This window comes from Pan paniscus, chromosome 19, assembly GCF_029289425.2.
Source record: "Pan paniscus chromosome 19, NHGRI_mPanPan1-v2.0_pri, whole genome shotgun sequence".
In the NCBI taxonomy this organism is placed as follows: domain Eukaryota; kingdom Metazoa; phylum Chordata; class Mammalia; order Primates; family Hominidae; genus Pan; species Pan paniscus.
The window spans coordinates 75,886,355-75,910,751 of NC_073268.2; the positions used below are offsets into that span (position 1 = coordinate 75,886,355).

Here is a 24,397-nt window from a genome sequence, read left to right on the forward strand (position 1 = left end):
GTCTGAAAATAAGAAAGGAAAAAGGGGGGTAAAATGTTTTGGGAGCAAAAACAAAGGATGAAATAGTTGTCAAAGTAAAAAAAAAGTTTATTAGCAGGAATCATCAATTTTAGGTTTGAGCTTTGGCATCTTAATAACTGGGCTAGGCACAGTGTCTCAAGCCTGTAATCTCAGTACTTTGGGAGGCTGAGATGGGCAGATCACTTGAGCCCAGGAGTTTGAGGCCAGCCTGGACAACATGGCGAAACCCCATCTCTATAAAAATTAGCCTGTCGTGGTGGTGCACACATGTAGTCCCAGCTACTTGGGAGGCTGAGACAGGAGGATTGTTTGAATCCGGGAGGCAGAGGTTGCGGTGAGCCAATATTGTGCTATTGCACGCCAGCCTTCGTAACAGAGTGAGACTTTGTCTCAAAAATAATAATAGGCAGGGCACGGTGGCTCACGCCTGTAATCCCAGCACTTTGGGAGGCCGAGGTGGGCTGATCACGAGGTCAGGAGATGGAGACCATCCTGGCTAACACAGTGAAACCCCGTCTCTACTAAAAATACAAAAAAATTAGCCGGGCCTGGTGGCGGGCGCCTGTAGTCCCAGCTACTCGGGAGGCTGAGGCAGGAGAATGGCATGAACCCGGGAGGTGGAGCTTGCAGTGAGCCGAGATGGTGCCACTGCACTCCAGCCTGGGCGACAGAATGAGACTCTGTCTCAAAAAAACAAAAAAAAACAAAAAAAACAACAAAAATTAGCCAGGCGTGGTAGCGGGTGCCTGTAGTCCCAGCTACTTGGGAGGCTGAGACAGGAGAATCACTTGAACCCGGGAAGCAGAGGTTGCAGTGAGCCGAGATTGTGCCACTGCACTCCAGCCTGGGCACACAGCGAGACTGTCTCAAAATAATAATGATAATAATAATAATAATAACTGGCACATAATGGACCGTTGGTATATATTTGTTGAATTAAGAATTTGAAGTGGCTTTGTAATTGTGTGATTTTCTTCAGTTATGTTCAGCTTCTTAGACAGATCATAAGAATGCAGATGATTCTGGAGGCATTGCAGTTTTACAAAGTTTTACAGTACGTATGATTGGGGGAAGAAGAGGCAAAGTGAGGATGTTTTCAAGGGAATTTTGAAAGGCAAGGAAAAATGTTAAATCCTTTAGAAAATGGTTAAAATGCAGAAAAGCTTTGAAGTTTTTATAAGCTTAACTATTAAAACACTAGTGGGTCTTTTATTTTGGCTGTTTCATACTTGGGATGGTTTTAAATCATCCTAAATGGTCAAAATGCCAAAAAAAAAAAAAGGGGGGGTTTTGATGCTTTTATAAGCTTAACTGTTTAGAACTTCAGTGGCTCTCTTGTTTGGCCTTATGCTATATTTCCTTCTTTTGGGAATGGCAAGAAGGTTTTGAAAAGTTGTTTTTTAAACTGCGAATTTATTTTGTTGATGAAGAAATAGACTGATGAAAATAACTTAGTTCCCTGGGTTATTTCTTACAAAACAAAATTTCAGATTATTATGTTTTCCAGAGAGAATTTTGGAGAAGAAAAGTCAGTATGCTATTCTTTTTTAGCACGTTGTGTAAGAGCACATTATTTGCTCAAATGAAAACCCCTGTTGCAATAGCTTAAAAACAAAACCTTCAAATAATTGTGCAATACCATTGTTATAAGTACACACTCATAGACCCAAAATGTTTTGGGTAAAACAATGACACTATGGGAAAGAGTAAATAGGGGCAAATGAGTTCAATTATCAGTGTTTTGTAGGAGAAAGGTTTTAGAATGTTATTTATAAGGCAAACCTTTCTGTGCCCTGTTTATCTTTTCATCACAAATTAAATAAATTTTACTTACTGTGATAGAGATGAATGGCTGGCTTTAAAATATCTTAAATATCCTTAAACATCTTATTTGTAAATATTTATCATATATTTAGATATTTACAAATGTTTAAATATCTTCAAAATATTTTTTAAAAGATATTGCCTATAGGATTTGGCTGAATATGAACACACATAGTTTTTTTTGTTTTTGTTTTTGTTTTTTTGGAGATGGAGTCCTGCTCTGTTGTCCAGGCTGGAGTGCAGTGGTGCAATCTTGGCTCACTGCGACCTCCACCTCCTGGGTTCAAGCGATTCTCCTGCCTCAGCCTCCCGAGTAGCTGGGATTACAGGCGCAAGCCACCACACCCAGCTAATTTATGTATTCTTAGTAGAGACGGGGTTTCGCCATGTTGGCCAGGCTGGTCTCGAACTCCTGACCTCGGGTGATCTGCCCGCCTCAGCCTCCCAAAGTGCTGGGATTACAGGCATGAGCCACCACACCTGGCCAAACCCACATAGTTTTAAGTATTTGCAGAACTTAAGTATAGCTTCAAGTTAAATGACTGGCAGATGGAAAATCATTAACTTTTTTATATGGTTCCATTTCAGACATCCTCAGTTGATTTTTTTATTAATAAAATTCAGATTTGTGAAATAGATTTCCATTTTGTAAACCTATTGTGATGCTCTAGCATCTTTGGTTTTTGTTGTTATTGTTTTGTAATTGCTCGGGCTACATTATCTTTTGGCTGAATCTTCACACAAGTATGACTTAAGTTTGCAGAGTCAAACTTTAAGCTTCTATGAACTGGTCTGAATATATTGTCCTGTGAGCTCCGATAGTGCTTTCTACTTCACGATCTTCATAATAGCTAGTATATATTGAGGTCACATGAAAGGTGAGGCAATATGTTAGTATTTTATGTACATTATCTTGTTTAATCCTCAACCCTCTGATGTGTGTCATGTTATCTCTGTTTTACAAATTAAGAAAAACTGATGTTTAGAGAGATTTACAAATTTCTCCAGTCTGTTAGACTTTTTGGTTTTTTTGTTTTTTTTTGAGACGGAGTCTTGCTCTGTCGCCCATGCTGGAGTGCAGTGGCGCGATCTCCGCTCACCACAAGCTCTGCCTCCTGGGTTCATGCCATTCTCCTGCCTCAGCCTCCAGAGTAGTTGGGACTACAGGCGCCCGCCACCATGCCCGGCTATTTTTTCGTATTTTTAGTAGAGACAGGCTTTCACCGTGTCAGCCAGGATGGTCTCGATCTCCTGACCTCGTGATCTGCCCGCCTCAGCCTTCGAAAATGCTGGGATTACAGGCGTGAGCCATCATGCCTGGCCCTGTTAGACTCTTAAGACCTGACTAAAACATTGTCTTTTCATCTAATTTTATTAAAATGCCTATTTCATCCCATTCTGTTATAATTGATTTCTTGTGTTCATTTGGCTTCTTTACCAGACTGTGATCCTCTTGAGGACAGGGACCTCCTTATCCTATTAATATTTGTATCCTCAGTGCCCATTGGAGACCCCAGAACTTTTAAAATGAGAGCTGAATGAACAACACTGGCATCACTGATACAATAACAATGAGGCATGTGCTGTGAAGTTGTTTTTTATAGTTTAGGCATTTTGTATGTTTATTACCTCCTACTCTTTTGATGTATTGGTATTTATAGTCACACATGCATGCGTATCAACAAACATACACATGCATACATAGATTATTTCATCTACACATCAATCATTTGGAAGTGGCAATTATTGTCCTCATTTTGTGAATCCAAACAATGAAGGACTAAAGAAAATGAAACTTTGCTTAAGATCACACAACTAATCAGTGGCAAATCTGGGATCAAATCCAGATTTTTCAGATTTTAAATCTTATGATTGTCTACTTAAGGCTATCTATACTAATAGAAACCTATATTTTATTTCTTGATGTGTTTATTTGCTTATTCAGCATTGAAGACAACAAAACAAAGGTATACACAAATGGATTGTATCTTAAAAAGGAGAATATTACAGTGATGAATATGTGCTTTTTTTTCTAGTGATTTTTATAGCCTTTCACTTGTTTTCCTTTATGAGGCATAAATTTTGAAAATAGTTACAATAGTTAGAGTTTAGTCAAGGAATAAATTAGCACCAGCTATCAAACTACAGAAAGATTGGACCCATGACCATATCATATTCTGATCAGCTAAATATAAATCTAGCATGACTCTTGGCACATACAAAGTGTTCAGTTAGTATTTGTTGAGTGAATAGGTAAACAAACCTTATACAAGCATCTTATCAAGTGACTTCATGAATTTTCTTTCTTAATAATATAACCCCCTAACTCATATATCTGACTTTGAATTCTAAATTGTCACTGAATCCGCTCATAAAATATAAAAATTTGAGCCACTTGGCCATGAGAATACTCCTAATACTCTTGGGTCTTCTATTAAATATAGAGACGCGTGGGTAGTGGCTCATGCCTGGAATCCCACCACTTTGGGAAGCTGGGGCAGGAGGATCGCTTCAGGCCAGGAGTTCGAGACCAGCCTGGGCAACATAACTAAATGAATGAATGAATAAATGAGATTTGTAGAACAGTATACCATTATTTTTCTATGAATATATTATTCATATGTATTCATAACATATATTTCCTATGAATATTTGGAAGTTTGGATAGTTCCTGCTGGTGACTATTCTTAAACAGCTTTATTGAAACATAATTCACATATCATATAATTCACCCATTTAAACGGTATATTCACATCTATGCAACTATCAAAACAATTTTAGAACATTATCATCACCCCAGAAAAAAACTCACAACTCATTGGCAGCTACTCCCCATTTTTCTCCAGCTCATCTGCTAATCCACTTTCTGTTATCATGGATATGCATATTCTGGAAATTTCATATAAATGGGAATCATAACAAGTAGTCTTTTGTGACTGACTTCTTTCACTTAGCATATTTTCAGACTCCATTGATGCAGTAGTATGTATTACTACTTTATTTCTTTTTATGGCTAATATTTCATTGTTTGGGTATACCATATACCATATTTCCTATATCCATTCATCAGTTGATAAGACATTTGGGTTATAGGCTGGGCGCGGTGGCTCACGCCTGTAATCCCAGCACTTTGTGAGGCCGAGGCAGGCAGATCACAAGGTCAGAAGTTCAAGACCAGCCTAACCAACATGGTGAAACCCCGTCTCTACTAAAAATACAAAAATTAGCCAGGCATGGTGGCGGGCACCTGTAATCCCAGTTACCTGGGAGGCTGAGGCAGGAGAACCACTTGAACTCGGGAGGCAGAGGTTGCAGTGAGCCAAGATCATGCCACTGCACTCCAGCCTGAGCGACAGAGACTCCATCTCAAAAAAAAAAAAAAAAAAAAAAAACCTTTGGTCTGTTAACAGTGTCACTATGAACATTCCTGAATTGCTGAGTCATATGGTAACTGTATTTTTGAGGAACTGACAGATTGTTTTCCAAAGCAGCTGAACTCTTTTGCATTCCCACCAGCAGTTCCGATTTCTCCACATCCTCACTAACACTTGTTATTATTATCTTTTTTTTTGTTTCTTTTTTTTTTTTTTTTTGAGACAGAGTCTTGTTCCTGTCACCCAGGCTGGAGTGCAATGGCACGATCTTGGCTCACTGCAACCTCCGCCTCGGGGGTCCAAGCGATTCTCCTGCCTCAGCCTCCCGAGTAGCCGGGATTACAGCCACCCACCACCACGCCAGGCTAATTTTTGTATTTTTAGTAGAGACGGGGTTTCACCATGTTGGGCAGGCTAGTCTTGAACTCCTGACCTCACTATCTGCCTGCCTTGGCCTCCCAAAGTGCTGGGATTACAGGCGTGAGCCACCACGCCTGGTCTATTATCTGTCTTTTACTATAACCATCCTAACAGGTATGAGATTGTATCTCATTGTGGTTTAATTTGCATTTCCTTGATGGCTAAAGATGTTAGACATCTTTTTATGTGCTTATTAGCAATTTGTGTATCTTTGGAGAAATATCTGTGCAGCTCCTCTATCCGTTTATTAATTGGATTATTTGCTTTTTATTACTGGGTTGTAAGAGTTTGCAGGCCCGATACACGCTTCTTATGAAATATATGTGATTTGTAAATACTTTCTCCTGTGGGTTGTATTTATTTTCACCTTCTTTTTTTTTTTTTTTTTTGAAGCAGGGTCTCCCTTTTGCCCAGGCTGTAATGCAGTGGTACAATCATACCTCAATGTAGCCTTTCACTCCTGAGCCCAAGCAATCCTCCCACCTCAGCCTCCTGAGCAACTAGAACTACAGGCATGGGTCATCACTCCTGGCTAATTTATTTATCTTATGTAGAGATGGGATCTCACTGTGTAGTCCAGGCTGGGCTCAAACTCCTGACCTCAAGTGATCATCCTGCCTTGGTCTCCCAAAGTGCTGGGATTATAGGCATGAGCCACTGCACCCGGCCCCAGTTGTCTTTTTATAAGTGTCTGGGCAAGTTTTAATATTGTATTAAGGACTCAGCATTTTAGCCTTTTATTGAAGTGATGTGCTTTTTGAGTAGAAAGTTTTGCTTTACTAACACCTGAAGAATGATACAATCACAGGCAATCTGGTTTTTATATGTTGTATTACATTAAAGTAAAAGCACTGATACCTGTAGTATGAAGCATGTTATAAATAAAGTACATTTAACTATCTTAAACATTTCAAGTTTGGTTTTTTTTTTGCCCATATCATTTTATTCAGTAGAATTGTTTCCTAAATAAAACTGGTCTAAGATCTTAGATTTATGTATCAACAGTTGCAGCATCTTCTGTAGTATATTCTATTTTTATATAATAATGTTAAAGGGAATATGAAAGAAAACTGTAAAAAGGTAAAAATGATAAGATTAATTTTGAGTACATAGTAGTATGATATTTAATTGTAAATTAGAAGAATGTTAGACTTTATAGTGTGTTAACATTTGGAGGTACTAGTGCTTGATATCCTCCTTCTGTGGACAGATTACCTCCAAATTTCAATCTGGAAGATCCCTGAAATAACTACTAGGAAAAGGTTTACAACTATATGGCTTTTATATTTTTACTATTTGTATTAGAATATCTATATAAATTGTTCAATAGAATAACTAAATTGTTCAAATTTTGGTTATAAAAGAAAAAAAGTGTAAACACATCATATATATCATGTGGGTTATTACTGTGATGTTATTCCTGTATTCAGTTTTATTCAGTCACAGCTACACAGCAGAAGTTTGTAATGTATTGCTGGATTTTATTTTGCTGTATTAGCTCCTCAAGAGTTACTGATCTATGAAATGGCAGAGAATGGAAAAAATTGTGACCAGAGACGTGTAGCAATGAACAAGGAACATCATAATGGAAATTTCACAGGTAAATTTTGATGGTTTGCAGGGAGGAGTGCTATGGGTTTAAATGATATACTTTTCATTGGAATAAAATAGAGATATATTACTTCTTTTATTTTTAATCTTATATTATCTTCTTAGTAAATTAAATTATGGGTCAGTCAGGGCCTGTAAGGTGATATTTCACAGTGATGGCAGAAGGAGCCTGGTCACAATCACATAAACAGTGTTCCAAGTACAAGATTATTACTTGTTAATCTTATAGTATGGTCAGTGTTTATTTGGCTTTGCTCAGTGCTCAATTTTATTGTGCTATTTTGTAATTCTAGAAGTAGATTATAAACTTACTACACTGTTCTTAAATATACAGTTATCAAAAAAGTTAGAATGTGAATATTATTTAAAAATTTATTTTAAAATTATCGTTTGAGATGAATAAACTCCTATTTTAACCAAATTGGAATTTGTGGTAAATTTCAGTGTATTTGACTCCTGTTTATACAGTTACCCTGAAAATGATGACTTTTATTAATATGGATGATTTAAGTAGAAACTTTCCTTCATGCATTTAAAGGAAAATGAAAAAAAAGTTTTTCTTTTGTTGTAATCATACTTTTTTTTTAGCTTTTGAATTGTTTGACATCTCAAACACATGGCAAATAATACTCTAGTGTGGTAATATTTTCACAGCAATTCTCTACTTTTAGAGGAAGTGCAAGGAATCTGAAATAGTAGTTTTCATTTGTTTGTTTGTTTGTTTGCTTTTTGAGATGGAATCTCACTCTGTCACCAGGCTGGAGTGCAATGGTGCGATCTTGGCTCACTGCAACCTCCGCCTCCCAGGTTCAAGCAATTCTGCCTCAGCCTCCCGAGTAGCTGGAATTAAAGGCATGCGCCACCACGCCCAGCCAATTTTTGTATTTTTAGTAGAGATGGGGTTTCACCATGTTGGCCAGGGTGGTCTTGAACTCCTGACCTCGGGTGATCCACCCACCTTGGCCTCCCAAAGTGCTGGGATTACAGGTATGAGCCACCGCGCCCGGCCTCATTTGTTTGTTTTAATCACCATATTGCCTTGCAGAGGACATTTTGCAGCACTGATCTGACTTTTGGGTTACTTTGGTTGTCAGTAAACTTGGCAATTTCACCAAGAGTTTCAGGATTCAGAGATAGGCATTGCATACATCATAGTGTCTTCCCATTAGGAGCTTTTGTGTGCTATTTTTTTCTTTCCTTTTAGAGAGCACATACATTTGTATATTCTTCCTCTTCTGCTCACCCCATTGGAATTTAAAATTAACATTAGCATGTCAAACTTACTCTTTTGTACCAGGTATTTTTTAATATTTTAGAGATTATGCTATAACTGTACATGAAAAACTGATTCTTAGGCTGGGTGTGGTGATTCACGCCTGTAATCCCAACACTTTGGGAGGCCAAGGCGGAAGGATCTCTTGAGCCCAGGAGTTTGAGACCAGCCAGGACAACACAGGGAAACCTCATCTCTGCAAAAGATTTTAAAAATTTGCTGGATGTGATCGTATGCGCCTGTAGTTCTAGCTAGCTACTCAAGTTCTAGCTAGCTACTGGAAAGACTGAGGTGAGAGTATCGATTTAGCCCACAAGGCTGCAGTGAGCTGCGATCACACCACTGCACTCCAGCCTGGGTGACAGAGCAAGACCCTGTCCCCCCAAAAAAAAAAATATTCTTTATTATGGCTGCTTAGTTTTTCTTTCCATTGTACGAGTGTGCTGTACTTTAATCACTCTTCTGTCCTCTAATGGTAATATATAAGTTATTGATTATTTTTTGCTAGTACAAATAATGCTGTGGTCAATAAAGTTGTGCAAGTCATTTCACCTTATACCTAATCATTCCTAGAAATGGAATTAGCGGTTTACAGTGTATATGCATTTTGTGCTGGGCGTGGTGGCTCACATCTGTAATCCCAGCACTTTGGGAGGCCGAGGTGCGTGGATCACTTGAGGTCAGGAGTTTGAAACCAGCCTGGCCAACATGATGAAACCTCATATCTACTAAAAATACAAAAAAAAACTAGCCGGGCGTGGTGGCAGATGCCTGTGATCCCAGCTACTCGGGAAGCTCAGGCAGGAGAACCGCTTTAACCAGGGAGGTGGAGGTTGCAGTGAGCCAAAATCATGCTACCACTGCACCCCAGCCTGGGCAACAGAATGAGACCCTGTCTCAAAAAAAAACAAAAACAAAAGCATTTTGTAATTTCAATAGATGGTGACAATTAATAGCTAAACTTAATTGGGCACTTACTAAGTGTTAAACTCTTCTGAGAACTTTACATATATGAGCTCATTTAATCCTTACAATGACCCTGAAAAGTATGTACTATTGTGATCCCCATTTTACAGAAGAGAAAACTGAGACACAAAAGTATTAACTAACTTGCCCAAGATCATGTGACTAATAGAAGGCAGAGCCAGGATTGGAACCAACTAGTTTGCCTCACCATTTTTGTGATCTAAACCACTTTGTTCTGTAATATGATCCTAGGTTGATAGAATGCCCTTCATAGAAGGTGGACCAATTTAGACTTATTTCAGTAATTTTCCCAAAATCTATAGCTCTATCCCAAATTCAACTGCTGGAATTTTCAGTACCATTTCTTTAGGACATCCTCTACAAAAGGTTCTGATGTTTATCAAGGCAGGGAGTTGGTTTTGCCTCAGTTGTTCTCTAGGTAACACTGATTAAGAAATGGCAACTATAATATAGTAGCCCCCTTATCCATGAGGGATACATTCCATGACCCCTAGTGGATATAGGAAAAAACACTGTGTTGTTCTGTATATAGTAATGGGGTAACATATACAACGCGGATGTACTAAACAAAGGGATGAATCAGGTCTTAGGCTGGATGGAGCAGGACTGGCAAGATTTTATTATACTACTCAGAACAGCATACAATATAAAACTTAGGGGCTTGGCTGCAGTAGCTCACACCTGTAATTCCAGCACTTTGGGAGGCCAAGGCGAGCAGATCAGTTGAGGTCAGGAGTTTCAGATGAGCCCAGGCAACGTAGTGAGACTGTGTCTCCACAAAAACCAAAAATATTAGTTGGGTGCGGTGGTACACACCTGTAGTCCTAGCTGCTTGGGAGGCTGAGGTGGGAGGATCACTTGACCCCAGGAGTTGGAGTTTAAAGTGAGCTGTGATTATGCCACTGCATTCCAGCCTGGGCAACAGAATGGAGACCCTGTCTCTTAAAAAAATAAAAATAAATTTAAAACAATAAAACTTATGAATTGCTTATTTTCAGAATTTTCCATTTATTATTTTCAGACCATAGTTGACCATGTGTTACTGAAACTGTAGATAAGGGGGAACTACTGTCATTCATCTCCTTTCTATGCTGAGTTTGGACTGGTTGCCTTTCTTTTTTTTTTTTTTTTTTTTGAGACAGAGTCTCTTTCATTCTGTTATCCAGGCTGGTCTTCAGTGGCACCATCTCAGTTCACTGCAACCTCTGCCTCCCAGGTTCAAGGGATTCTTGTGCTTCAGCCTCCCGAGTAGCTGGGATTACAGGCGTGTACCACCATGCCCAGCTAATTTTTGTATTATTAGTAGAGACGGAGTTCCACCATGTTGGCCAGGCTGGTCTTGAACTACTGACCTCAAGTGATCTGCCCTCCTCAGCCTCCCAAAGTGCTGAGATTATAGGTACTACTAGTTGCCATTTTTCACAAGACTCTAGGACTTGCTATTAGTTGTTATTTGGGAGATAAAACTCTTTTCATCTAAAGTGATTGAAGAGAATAAGCATAAATGTTAGAAATTCTGTTTTAATCTCTGCACTATTGTTTTTCAGACCCCTCTTCAGTGAATGAAAAGAAGAGGAGGGAGCGGGAAGAAAGGCAGAATATTGTCCTGTGGAGACAGCCGCTCATTACCTTGCAGTATTTTTCTCTGGAAATCCTTGTAATCTTGAAGGAATGGACCTCAAAGTAAAGAGTCTTCTCCCACTACCTTTTACATACACCTCATTTACTCATTTAAAAAATCCTCAGTAATCTCTTACTTTCTGCCCTCTACTCCATCAAAATGGATTAATTACCTTTAGAATATTACCATAGGAACATATTTATTCTCCTTTCTTTAGGTTGAAGAAAAATAGATTAGGGAAAGACATTGCTATTTGCTGTTTGCTTACTGGATTATCACAGTTGTCCCCTGTTTTTTCATGTTGAATCTGCAGTGGAGAACACTGAAAAATACGATTTTTATTTTCTCTCCTGATTTTACCGTTGGGAGAAATCAGGTCTGTGTAATTTAGATACACTGATTCTTTAGCAGGGCAAGGTTCAGCATATGTGGCAGTTTTACTGATAGTTTGAGCCAATGAAAAAGAACTCTGCCATGGAAATGTGTTGTCTTTAAATTTAGTACTTGTAAGCCCTGTTTCGAGTACCATAAAGAACAAGTTGAACTTTTACATGCCTTATCTTCTGGCATGCCCTTCCAAGTTATTCTCTGTACTATTATCTTAACATTTTTATTGTACTAAGAGTTTATAAAGTATTTTGTAACATTTTCAGCTGATTTTGATCCTTAGGGCAACTCCATAAAGAAGGTAAAACAAGTATATCATTATAAACATTTTAGGCCAGGCATGGTGGCTCATGCCTATAATCCCAGCACTTTGGGAGGCTGAGGCGGGTGGATCACCTGAGGTCAGGAATTCGAGACCACCCTGGCCAACATGGTGAAACCCCATCTCTACTAAAAATACAAAAATTAGCCGGGCGTGGTGGCACACACCTATAGTCCTAGCAACTTGGGAGGCTGAGGCAGGAGAATAGCTTGAACCCGGGAGGTGGAGCTTGCAGTGAGCTGAGGTCGCACCACTGCACTCCAGCAACAGAGTAAGACTCCATCTCAAAAAAAAATAAAAATAAGTAAATAAAGATTATAAAAACAAGAAACAGAATCAGGTTGGTTAAGTGTCTGGCTGAAAGTGCAACATGAAGGGTCTCTGACCCAGGTCCTCTGACTTGAAGGCCAGTGCTCTTTCTATTATACTATAATGCTTCTCCATATTATAAGTTGAGGTTTAATAAGATCAGGCTTTGGGTAAGGAAAAGGCTACAGTGGGGGTTATGATAAGAACTTGGGTTCTCTGCCTATGTATCTTCCCTTGACCCCCTTCTGTTACTCCAAGAGGCCATGATGTGTAAGGAAAAGAGCTCAGCCCAGCTGAGCTAGGTAACCTAACTGTTTCAGCAAGAAATTGTTCTGAGAATGGTGAATGCTGAAAGTGAGACTGTGAGATATTTATTTTTTTTATTTGTTTTTAAGATTATGGCATCGTCAAAGCATTGTGGTGTCTTTTTTACTGCTGCTTGCTGTGCTTATAGCTACGTATTATGTTGAAGGAGTGCATCAACAGGTGAGAGGTCGAGCAATTCTGTTTCTAGTCTTGCACATTCTCTAATTCTCTAATCTCAGTTTCAAATGGGATGAATGTGGGTTTTATAGAATTTCTACCCTCAACATTATCTCATAACTAGTATCTCAAATGTTTTACTTTTAAAGGCATACACTAAAAATATTCTTGTGATGTTTTATGGCTGCTGAGGATTTATATGTGGTGTATGTGATTCCTTTTACCTTCAAAGATTTTTTTTTTTAAAGACAGAGTCTCGCTCTGTCACCCAGGTTGGAGCGCAGTGGTGTGATCTGAGCTCACTGCAACCTCTGCCTCCTGGGTTCAAGCAATTCTCCTGCCGTAGCCTCCCAAGTAGCTGGGATTACAGGCACCTGCCACCACACCCAGCTAATTTTTTTTGTATTTTTGTAGAGATGGGGTTTTGCCATGTTGGCCAGGCTGGTCTCAAACTCCTGACCTCAGGTGATCTGGCTGCCTTGGCCTCCAAAAATGCTGGGATTACAGGCCACTCTGCCTGTAATCAAAGATTTAAATGTAACTTTCCTGAAGGTTTTCCGTCACAGCAGCATGAATCCATTAATCACTGCCAAAGTTTTCTTATTTTCTCTAACATACTTTTGTGACCCATCCAAATAGGTAGGCCTCTCATCCAAGGTTGATGATTACATTTTATTTGTATAAAAAGACAGGTTCATTTGCCTGTAGTCTACATGTACAACATTACTGATGGGAAAATAGGATGCTTTGTTAACCTCTTTTGTTAAAATAGCAAAACATTAATGTATTTTAACAGGAAATGGTTCTAGAATGGTATTTTAAAGCAGTTTACTGCCAATCACAGAAATGACTCTAGAATGGTATTTTAAAACAGTTTACTGCCAATCACTGAAATGACTTTAGAATGGTATTTTAAAACGGTTTACTGCTAATCACAGAGAAGTTTTTACAGTTCTAAATGCATTTATTTTAAATATATTTAAAATTATCCTCAAAATTATCTTATTCATAATTTGCTTTTTCCTGTGTCCTGTAAATAGTAGGACTTTAAAAGTTTAGAAACAACGCTTTTATTAAAGGTTTAGAAATAAGACCTTTATTCCAGTTAGATTAATTTTTTTGTCATCTTTGCCATTGTATATTAAAGAAATTAGGCCTCTTCAATGGGTTTTTAATCTTATTAGTTTTTTCCTATTTGAAACTTACTTTAGTTGGTTTATTTAATTTTGATGATGGTTTATAAATACCGCATTTCTGTATAGAGAATTCACGGTTTTCACCTCATCCCTTTTTTTCAGTATGTGCAACGTATAGAGAAACAGTTTCTTTTGTATGCCTACTGGATAGGCTTAGGAATTTTGTCTTCTGTTGGGCTTGGAACAGGGCTGCACACCTTTCTGCTTTATCTGGTAAGAATAATTTTATTTTAATAAGCAAAAATGATATTTCCTATCTTTTTATTGGTGCTTTTATGTCAGAAGTAAAAATTCTAAGATTTGTTTTAATTACCTTTGTGTTTTGTAAGCATTCTGATCCTCCAATCAGTGCTTTAAGTTTGACTTAGAGTTCTGTTTTGTTTTTCCTTTAGGGTTAGTATTTAAAAAGCAAAGAGAAAACCCCAGTTAAGCAAATAAGGTTGTTTATTTAAATTAGTTTAGTGTGGAAGGTTTTTCTTTTCCTTCTAGATTTAATTGCTTAAGCAATTGTTATTTTAATAAATGAAGTCCATTTAAATATACAAAATTCCATGTGAGAAATGTCTTCCCTTACATCCTCTAACATCATTTACCTACTTGGATATTTATTTTGGTATTCTTATTGAATGTAATTGATGGAGTATTAACATGTAGAACTAAATGCTTTCTTGAGTCCTTTGAACCAAAGTATAAAAAGTGCCCCTTCTGGGCTGGGCGCGGTGGCTCACGCCTGTAATCCCAGCACTTCGGGAGGCCAAGGCGGGCAGATCATGAGGTCTGGAGATCGAGACCATCCTGGCTAACATGGTGAAACCCTGTCTCTACTAAAAATACAAAAAATTAGCCGGACGTGGTGGCAGGTGCCTGTAGTCCCACATACTCAGGATGCTGAGGCAGGAGAATGGCCTGAACCCGGGAGGCGGAGCTTGCAGTGAGTGGAGATGGCGCCACTGCACTCCAGCCTGGGCGACAGAGCAAGACTCTGTCTCAAAAAAAAAAAAAAAAAAAAAAAGTGCCCCTTCTGAAAAATATTCTTTTACTAGTGGAAATAAGAGAGAATGGCCAGGCGCAGTGGCTCACACCTGTAATCCCAGCACTTTGGGAGGCCGAGGCAGGCGGATCACAAGGTCAGGAGATCGAGACCATCCTGGCTAACATGGTGAAACCCCGTCTCTACTAAATATACAAAAAAAATCAGCCGGGCTTAGTGGCAGGCGCCTGTAGTCCCAGCTACTCGGGAGGCTGAGGCAGGAGAATAATGTGAACCTGGGAGGTGGAGCTTGCAGTGAGCCGAGATCACGCCACTGCACTCCAGCCTGGGCGACAGAGCAAGACTCCGTCTCAAAAAAAAAAAAAAAGAAAAAGAAAAAGAAATAAGAGAGAATGAAGATCAATTTTCCTTTGAACATTCACAAATATACTGGAATAATGTCAGAGCTAGAACTAGGGAGAGGTTGAGTTAGATACTGAGGGCACAAAATATAGATAGGCACTCTCAGGGTCATGCAGATACAGAATGGATGAATAAGTGCCTCATTAAATTTTGTGCCCCATGTGCCTTGCTTGTTCTTGCTGTTCCTGTCCCTAGATAATAAATTGAAAACACTTCCATATTTGAAAGCAGTTTGATCTTCATTGGGGAAAAACAGGTGAAAGATTATCAAGCAGTACCCATTGCTGAATAAAATTCATCACTACAAGCACTTGCAATCTCTGTGCTATAATGAATTCATCTCTGAAGCAGCTAGGATAAGTATTAAGGAATGATTGTCTGCTTGGCTCAGAAGGGTACTGAATTAATGATCTGACGAATGCTTTGGGAATTAATCTATAATATATCATTTCTCCAAGTTTATGGGAGTTTAAAACTTGGAACTTTAGAATTATGTTCATGTTTGCTTGGTGATTTAACTCAAACAGGGACATAAATCCTAGGGAATTAACTCATATCACTGTTTTTCTAATAACTGCATTCGTAGTAGAATAACACTACATTCACTAGTAGAGGTTGAGGGAGAGAGGAAAAGAAGGAATTACAGGTTACAGGATACTTTTCTGTTCGTGTCTAGACCTGTCCTCATATTCCTTGGGAAAACCAGATTAAGAAACTCATTTGTAGCATTTAATTAATTTGGAAGCCTCTGAAAAGCAACCCAGATAGCAGATTCTGCTGAATGTCCAAAGAGATTGAAATTATGGCTCATGCCTGTAATTCCAGCATTTTGAGAAGCCAAGGCGGGCTGATCACTTGAGCCTAGGAGTTCAAGTCCAGCCTGGGCAACACATCTCTACATCTCTATAAAAAATACAAAAATTAGTCGGGTGTGGTGGCACAGGACTGTTAGTCTCAGCTATTCAGGAGGCTGAAGCGAGAGGATGGCTTGAGCCCAGGAGATAGGGGCTGCAGTGAGCTATGATTGCACCATGCACTCCAACCTGGGTGACAAAGTGAGACCTTGTCTCAAAAAAAAAATTATTTTAAATGCCCTAAAATTAAGTATATGTAAAACAGCCAGATCTGCAATTTATGAATATATAATCCTGGCTATAGTGTGGGAGATAGATTGAAGGTGGAAGAGAAGAGGAGCAGTTAGGATTATCCTTATAAGAGACACAAGCTTCCCAGGAGGTGATAGGAAGAATGGATAGCAAGGAGTATTTATAAAGAGAACTTGTAGAGAGAAGTCAAGCAAAATGAAGACAAAAGATGGTATAGATCTTTGATGTTTTAAAAGATTGCTTGGAATGGAAATAGCATTTGGGATGACAAAGGACAAATATGACAGAAATTTTAGAAGTACAATCAAGAGTGTGGTACGTTATTATGGAGGAAGAAGGAATGAAAGATAACTCTTGGATTTCCTTTTGTTTTGTTTTAATATATTTTATGTGTATTTAAGGTATATAACATGATGTTATAAGATATAAATATATATAGTAAAATGGTTACTATTGTGGAAAAAATTAACATATTCTTTATCTCATGTAGTTACCCATTTTTACGTTTTTACTCCCCATGGCAAGAACAGCTATAATTTACTAGTTTAGCAAAAACTCTGAATACAACACATTGTTATTAACTATAGTCCTCATAGTGTATGTAGAGTACATTGGATCTTTTGACTTGTTCTGCCTGTATATTTGCTACTTTGTATCCTTTGATCTACATCTCCTCCCATCTCTATCTCTATAAATGAGATCTTGCAACATTTTTCTGTGTAGTTACTGGTTTTTTACTGAGTGACTGGGTAGATTTTGATGCCATTAACTGTATAGAAAACAGCTATATGTTCACTTGTTCACATTTATTACATATTATGTGAAAGTATGTGAAAAGAGAAATTTAAAGGTATACTGTAATTATGCTGCAAGTTAAATGAGATCCTCACTTTATCCAGGTAGGTTGTTGGTGCCCGTAGTTGAATGGAAAGAGAAGGGAAATTTATAAAGGACTGAGAACGCTTACAAAACAAAACAAAACAAAAAATTATTAGAGCTGCGCACAGTGGCTCATTCCTGTGCTCCCAGTGCTTTGGGAGGCCAAGGCAGGAGGATCGCTTGAGACCACGGGTTCAAGAGCAGACCTAGCAAGACCCCGTTTCTGAAAAATACATAAATAAATAAAAGATAAATAAATTAGCTGGGTGTGGTGGCATGTGCCTGTGGTCCTAGCTCCTTGGGAGGCTAAGGAGGGAGGATTGCTTGAGCCCAGAAGCTCAAGGTCACAGTGAACTGTGATTGCACCACTGCACTTTAGCCTGGGAAACAGAGCAAAACCCTGTCTCAAAAACAATAATAATAATAATAATAATAATAGGCTTCATTGTTCAGTGTAGTTTTAGGTTTACAGAAAAATTGAGCAGAAAAGACAGAGGGTTCTAATACACCAGGGGTCCCTAATCCCCAGGCCACAGACCAGTACTGGTCCCTGGCCTGTTAGGAACCAGGCCACACAGCAGTAGGTGAGCAGTGGGCTGGCAAGCAAGTGAAGCTTCATCTGTATTTGCAGCCGCTCCCCATCACTCGAATTACTGCCTGAGCTCTACCTCCTGTTAGATCAGCAGCAGCATCAGATTCTCATAGGAGCTCGAACCTTATTGTGAACTGCACATACAAGGGATCTAGCTTGCATGCTCTTTATGAAAATCTAATGCCTGATAATCTGAGGTGGAACAGTTTCATCCCAAAACCATCCCCCACCTCAGGTCTGTGGAAAACTTGTCTTCCACGAAACTGGTTCCTGGTGCCCAAAAGGTTGGGGACCACTGCCATAACACCTTTCCCCACCACACAGTTTCCTCTACTATTAACATATTGTATTAGTGTAATTTATTTGTTACAATTGAGGAACCAATATTGATACATTATTAACTAAAACCCATAGTTTATGGGATCTACTCTGTGTTATACAGGTCTATGGGTTTTGACAAATGCATAATGTCATGTATATACCTATAGTATCATACAGAATAGTTTCACTGTCTTAAAAATGCCCTGTGCTTCACCTGTTTTTTCCACTTCCCCACCTGCCCCCAAACCTTTCACAACCACTGATCTTTTTACTGTTTCTATAGTTTTGCCTTTTCCAGAAGACACTATAGTTGGAATTATAGGTTATGATCCTTTTCTGACCAACCTCTTTCACTTTGCAATATACATTTAAGGTTTTTCCTTGTCTTTTTCTGGTGTGATACCTCATTTCTTTTCATCACTATTTAATAATATTCCTCTGTATGGATGTACCACCAGTTTGTGTATCCATTCACTTACTGAAGGAGATCTTGTTTGTTCCTGTTTGGCAATTATTTTTAAAAAACTGCTCTCTCTCTCTCTCTCTCTCTCTATGCTATATATATGCTATATTTATAAATACATAAATATATTTTCTGATAGATCATGAGTATTAATATATACTCTATTGATAGAACATGAGTATTAATTACTAATATATAGAAAAAACTTGGCTTTTTTAAGGTTGTTTACTAACCTTATATCCTGCAACATTGCTGTAATTGCTTAATAGCTCCAAGACTTTTTTGATGATTCCTTATGATTTTCTACATAGATAATTATGTCATCTGTGAACAAAGACAGTTTTTCTACCTTCCCAATCTGTATACCTGTTATTTCCTTTCTTGTCTTATTGCATTGGTTAGGTTTTCAAAATAATGTTGAAGAGGAGTCATGAAGGGGCCATCCTGCCTTGTTCCCAACCTTAATGGGAAGGCCTCTAGTTTCTCACCCTTAAGTATGATGTTAGCTGTAGGTTTTTGTAGATATTATTTACCAGGTTGAGGAAGTACCCCTCTATGCCAAATTTGCTGAGGTTTTTGTTTTTTATTTTAAATCATGAATCTGTTGGATTTTGTCCCCCAAAACCCACTGTTTTAGATGATAGTGACTAGAAAGCCAATATTTGACCAGGCGCAGTGGCTCATGCCTGTAATCTCTACACTTTGGGAGGCCGAGGCGGGTGGATCACCTGAGGTCAGGAATTTGAGACCAGCCTGGCCAACATGATGAAACCCCGTCTCTACTAAAAACACAAGAAATTAGCCAGGCGTGGTGACAGGCACCTGTAATCCCAGCTACTCAGGAGGCTGAGGCAGGAGAATCAGTTGAACCCGGGAGGTGGAGGTTGCAGTGAGCCAAGATTCCACCACTGCACCCCGGCCTGGGCAACAAGAGCGAAATTCCATCTCAAAAAAAAAAAAAAAAAAAAAAAAGTCAATATTTAAAAAAGAAATAAAGTCCAGGCATGGTGGCTGATGCCTGTAGTCTCAGCACTTTGAGAGGCCAAGGAAGGATCCCTGCTTGAGACCAGGAGTTCAAGACCTGCCAGGGCAACATAATGAGACCCCATCTCTACTAGAAAAAAAAAAAAAAAAAAAAAAGAGAGAGAGAAGGAAAGAGAGAGATGAAAGAAAGAAGAAAAGGAAGGAAGGAAAGAAATTGAATATTTAGAAGCTTGGGGAGAAATCTGTTAAATATAAAAGAAATATAAAGAGAGATCTAGTATATGCCATTTCCATTTGACCAAATGACCTTTAGTTCTTAGACCTTTTTGATCCTGACTTCCATTTAGGATCCCCTGGGTTTAACAGAAAGAATGAAGAAGAAAGAGCATTTATAAAATATAATTTGCAGAAAAGCAAAAGGAAAACAAAAGATATCACTAGTCTTTATTTTTTAATTGGCTGGTTGTGGTGGAAATCAGTTTGCAAGAGGTTAAGCACTACTAACAACAAAAAAGGCAAACATCATTGTCATACTCATGCTAATACTAGCTGGTCAGTTCTTTTATTTTTATTCATGTTTGGTGGCCATTTTGTGGTACCCATTCCTATGGGAAGATTTTGCATCCCTACCTTACTGAACTCCAGCCATATTATTTGCTTTGACCAATGAAATGTGAGCATAAGTGATAGATGTTGCTTGAGATCTTTGTGTTGTTTGTTATTACGTCATAATCTAACCTATCCTGACTGATAGGCAGCTAACATTTATTGAATGTTTACTAGGTGGTAGTCTCTGTGAGCATCACTTTAAATGAATTATCTCACTTAGGCCTCCCAAGAGCCAAGCTAGTCAATAACCAGTAGTGTGACAAGTGTAAAAATTTTAATTAATAAGCGTAAACTATTTACTTGTGAACTTTGGCAATTATAGAAAAGAGTAAAATAAGAAACCAGAAGCAAAGCAGAGTCAAAGGTTTCAAAATCTGATCTGGGTTTTTACTTAATAGAAACAATTTCAAATAATCTCTGGTTTTTTTAAGCTTATACCATTTTCTTGCTGATTAGTGATCAACAGAATTTTATCCTTATTGGTCACCATTTCTTTTCTTTTATATGTAGGAAATGCAGTTGTGTTTAGGATGTCCTAATTACACTTACTTTCATTTTCCAGGCTTAACATAATCCTCACTTAGGGAAATGTGACATTCTCATGTTCTATTATGTGCTGATGAAACAGGCACCTCTGCAATATACCCATATAACTAACCCTCAACAAAGAGAATAAATGATCATATTGGGAGAGTAGTCTGGTGAAAAATATGGGCCTCCTTTTGATAATAGTTTGTGGTGAAAAAGAAACTAATTTTAACAGAAAAAAATGTAATTCATTATTTATTATGGCTCTCTTTACTGGAAATCGTAGCTTAAAAGTGAAATATGAATTTTTTTTCTGCATAGGCAAAATTTCCCAATTAGGTTTTTGAAATTTGTGTTTAGAATGAATGATTCCTAGAGTGTGGAAGGTATCTTTTTTGGAAGTATCATTTAGTAAGTTATAATTGGTTGTATACTAGTCACCTAAAAGACTTACTGAATTTCCTAAAATATTAGATACCTACGTGTTTGGCTTTAAAATGGAGAATTTGTCTTAAATTTATCCATAAACAGTTTCATTTATATTTTTATTTATTTATTTATTGAGATAGCATCTCTCTCTGATACCCAGGCTGGAGTGCAGTGCTGTGATCTCAGCTCACTGCAACCACCGCCTCCCGGGTTCAAGCAATTCTAGTGCCTCAGCTTCCCCAGTAGCTGGAAATTATAGGTTTGCACCACCACACCCAGCTAATTTTTGTATTTTTAGTAGAGACAGGATTTTGCCATGTTGGCCAGGCTGGTCTTGAACTCCTGGCCTCAGGTGATCCACCCGCCTCAGCCTCCCAAAGTACTGGGATTACAGGCGTGAGCAAACATGCCCGGCAATATTTTTAGATATAACTGAAAGGTTATAACTTGAAATTAAGATATCTTAGAAGTCCTCATCACTTCTTTAAATGTTACAAATAAAAGTTACTGTTTATTTGATCATTAAATTTAATGAAAATCATCAGGGAAAAATTACTAACCATCAAGTTTTGTAAATTGATTTGAGTAAAGTGTAAATCAAGTAATTTGCAGAGACCAAATACCTAGCCCAGAGGGACAAGTTAAGATACTGTTTATGCAAGAATAGTGGTTGCTAACCAGAAAGGAGGAGACAAAGGGGAAATAAATAAATTTTTTCTGCTGATGGCTTACGGAGAGTTGGTTGGGCTACTAGGTTACTTGCTTTGTTCTATTAATTTTAATAGTTAAAAAGTGGGTTTCAGGAGGCCTGTTAATTTCTGAAAGCACTGTACTTGTTATGTATCATTGCAAATAAGCTTTTTTTCTAGCAAGAAAGAACCTATAGTATTCATCAGGTTCTCCAAAGACTGTGAAATGTTAAGAACCATTCTTCTACAACTTTTTTCAAAATATATCTATATTTGGCTGCCACTAGGTGGCATTGCTAATACAGCCAATATACTGTTGTATTTGCAGTTTCTAGTCTGGATAAATATATGTGTGTAGAGCAACTTCACCCAAAAACCAAGCCATCAAATGGCTCTACTAAGCCAGGAGACATATTCTGTTATTTACTTGTATTCATGCCTGCCTAAAACCAGTCTACGCATGTAAGTAAAAAGAGCATTTCTTAATAGTTTCTCACATTCGTTCATTAATTAGTTCAGCAGTTAATAGTCTACCTTTCTGGCCAGCTTATGCCTGTAATCCCAGCACATTGGGAGAGGGAGGCAGGGGGATCACTTGAGGCCAGGAGTTTAAGACCAGCCTGGGCAACAAAGCAAGACCCCGGGTTTTTTTCTTTCTTTCTTTCTTTCTTTTTTTTTTTTTTTTGAGATGGAATCTCACTCTGTTGCCCAGGCTGGAGTACAGTGGCACAATCTCGGCTCGCCACAACTTCTGCCTCTCAGGCTCAAGTGATTCTCCTGCCTCAGCTTCGCAGGTAGCTGGGATTACAGTCGCGTGCCACTACCGCCCAGCTAATTTTTGTGTTTTTAGTAGAGATGGGGTTTCACCATGTTGGCCAGGCAGGTCTTGAACTCCTAACCTCAAGTGATCCACCCGCTTTGGCCTCCCAAAGTGCTAGGATTACGGACATGAGCCACAGTGCCTGGCCAAGACCCCATTTCTTTAAAAAAAAAATTATTTTAATTAGCTGGGTGTGGGGGTGAACACCTATCGTCCTAGCTACTCAGGAAGTTGAGGTAGGAAGACTACTTGAGCCCAGGAGTTTAAGGCTGCAGTGAGCTATGATTGTCCCACTGCACTCCAGCCTGTGTTACAGAGCGAGACCCTGTCTCTTAAAAAAAAGCCTTTCCAGCCAGGCGCGGTGGCTCACGCCTGTAATCCCAGCACTTTGGGAGGCCGAGGCGGGCGGATCACGAGGTCAGGAGATCGAGACCATCCTGGCTAACACAGTGAAACCCCGTCTCTACTAAAAATACAAAAAATTAGCCAGGTGTGGTGGCGGGCGCCTGTAGTCCCAGCTACTCGGCAGGCTGAGGCAGGAGAATGGCGTGAACCCGGGAGGCGGAGCTTACAGTGAGCCAAGATCATGCCGCTGCACTCCAGCCTGGGCAACAGAGCGAGACTCCGTCTCAAAAAAAAAAAAAAAAAAAAACCTTTCCTTTCGTTTTGATACACATATTTACATGGAGGACATAACTCCTATGGTATGCCCAGTGTCAGGTGTAATACCAAACATACTAACTTTAAGTCCAATCTTTTCTTTAATATTCAGGAATATGCAAGTGATTGAAACCGATTTTGTTAAAAGAATAAAATCTTTCATTAAATCCTTCATTCCTATGATAGGAAATAGGGCCTCTTCAGAGTAAAACAGCTAGGTTTGAATGTCTAGTACAATATTACTAGCTGTGTGATATTTGGCAAATTTCTTAACTTTTAAACCTCAGTCATTCAACTGTAAATAGGAGTGATAATAATAGTACCCATCTCATAAGACTGTTTTGAGGATTAATGAAATTACTTGTACAATTTTCAGCTCAGTACCTAGTAAATGCAAGGTATTCAATAAATGATTGCTGCTATTATAATTAGCAATATCACTACGCTTACTCTGATTTATTTTTGAAATGTAATAATTTTCAATTTATATGCTTTAGCTAGTCTTAACAAATTGGAACATTTCCCACAATTGATTTCAGTACAGTGTTATAGAATAATTGAAAACCACTGATCATTTCATTTCCAACAATGATGACTAGGCAATTTGGACCAACTCTCCCATAAAAGTTTCTTAAAAGAGTGGATAAATTTATTATTATTATTATTTTTTTTTTTTTTTGAGACAGAGTCTCACTCTGTCTGGAGTGGCTGTCACAGGCTGCCTCATGCCTGTGATCCCAGCACTGGAGTGCAGTGCTGGATCCCAGGCTGGAGTGCAGTGGTGCGATCTCGGCTCACTGCAACCTCTGCTTCCTGGGTTCCAGTGTTTCTCCTGCCTCAGCCTCCCCAGTAGCTGGAATTACAGGTGCCTGCTACTACGCCTGGCTATTTTTTTTTTGTTTTGTATTTTTATTAGAGACGGGGTTTCACCGTGTTAGTCAGGCTGGCCTTGAACTCCTGACCTCGCGATCCGCCTACCTCAGCCTCCCAAAGTGCTGGGATTACAGGCGTGAGCCACCATGCCCAGCCAATAAATTTTTAAATATATGTTTAAAGGTGAGTATATGTATATATGAGTATTTGTATATATGTTTAA

The 24,397-nt window shown here is 38.6% G+C and overlaps 1 protein-coding gene across 1 annotated transcript in view; it reads left to right on the plus strand.

Moving 5' to 3' along the window:
• VMP1 (vacuole membrane protein 1) overlaps positions 1-24,397 on the plus strand; it is a 133,878-nt gene that overhangs the window by 16,864 nt on the left and 92,617 nt on the right. The window contains exons 2-5 of the mRNA XM_034942599.3: positions 7,138-7,239; positions 11,058-11,193; positions 12,545-12,635; positions 13,931-14,041. Of these exons, the coding sequence (XP_034798490.1) occupies positions 7,164-7,239; positions 11,058-11,193; positions 12,545-12,635; positions 13,931-14,041 (414 nt within the window). The 5' untranslated portion in view covers positions 7,138-7,163. The remainder of the gene's footprint in view (positions 1-7,137; positions 7,240-11,057; positions 11,194-12,544; positions 12,636-13,930; positions 14,042-24,397) is intronic.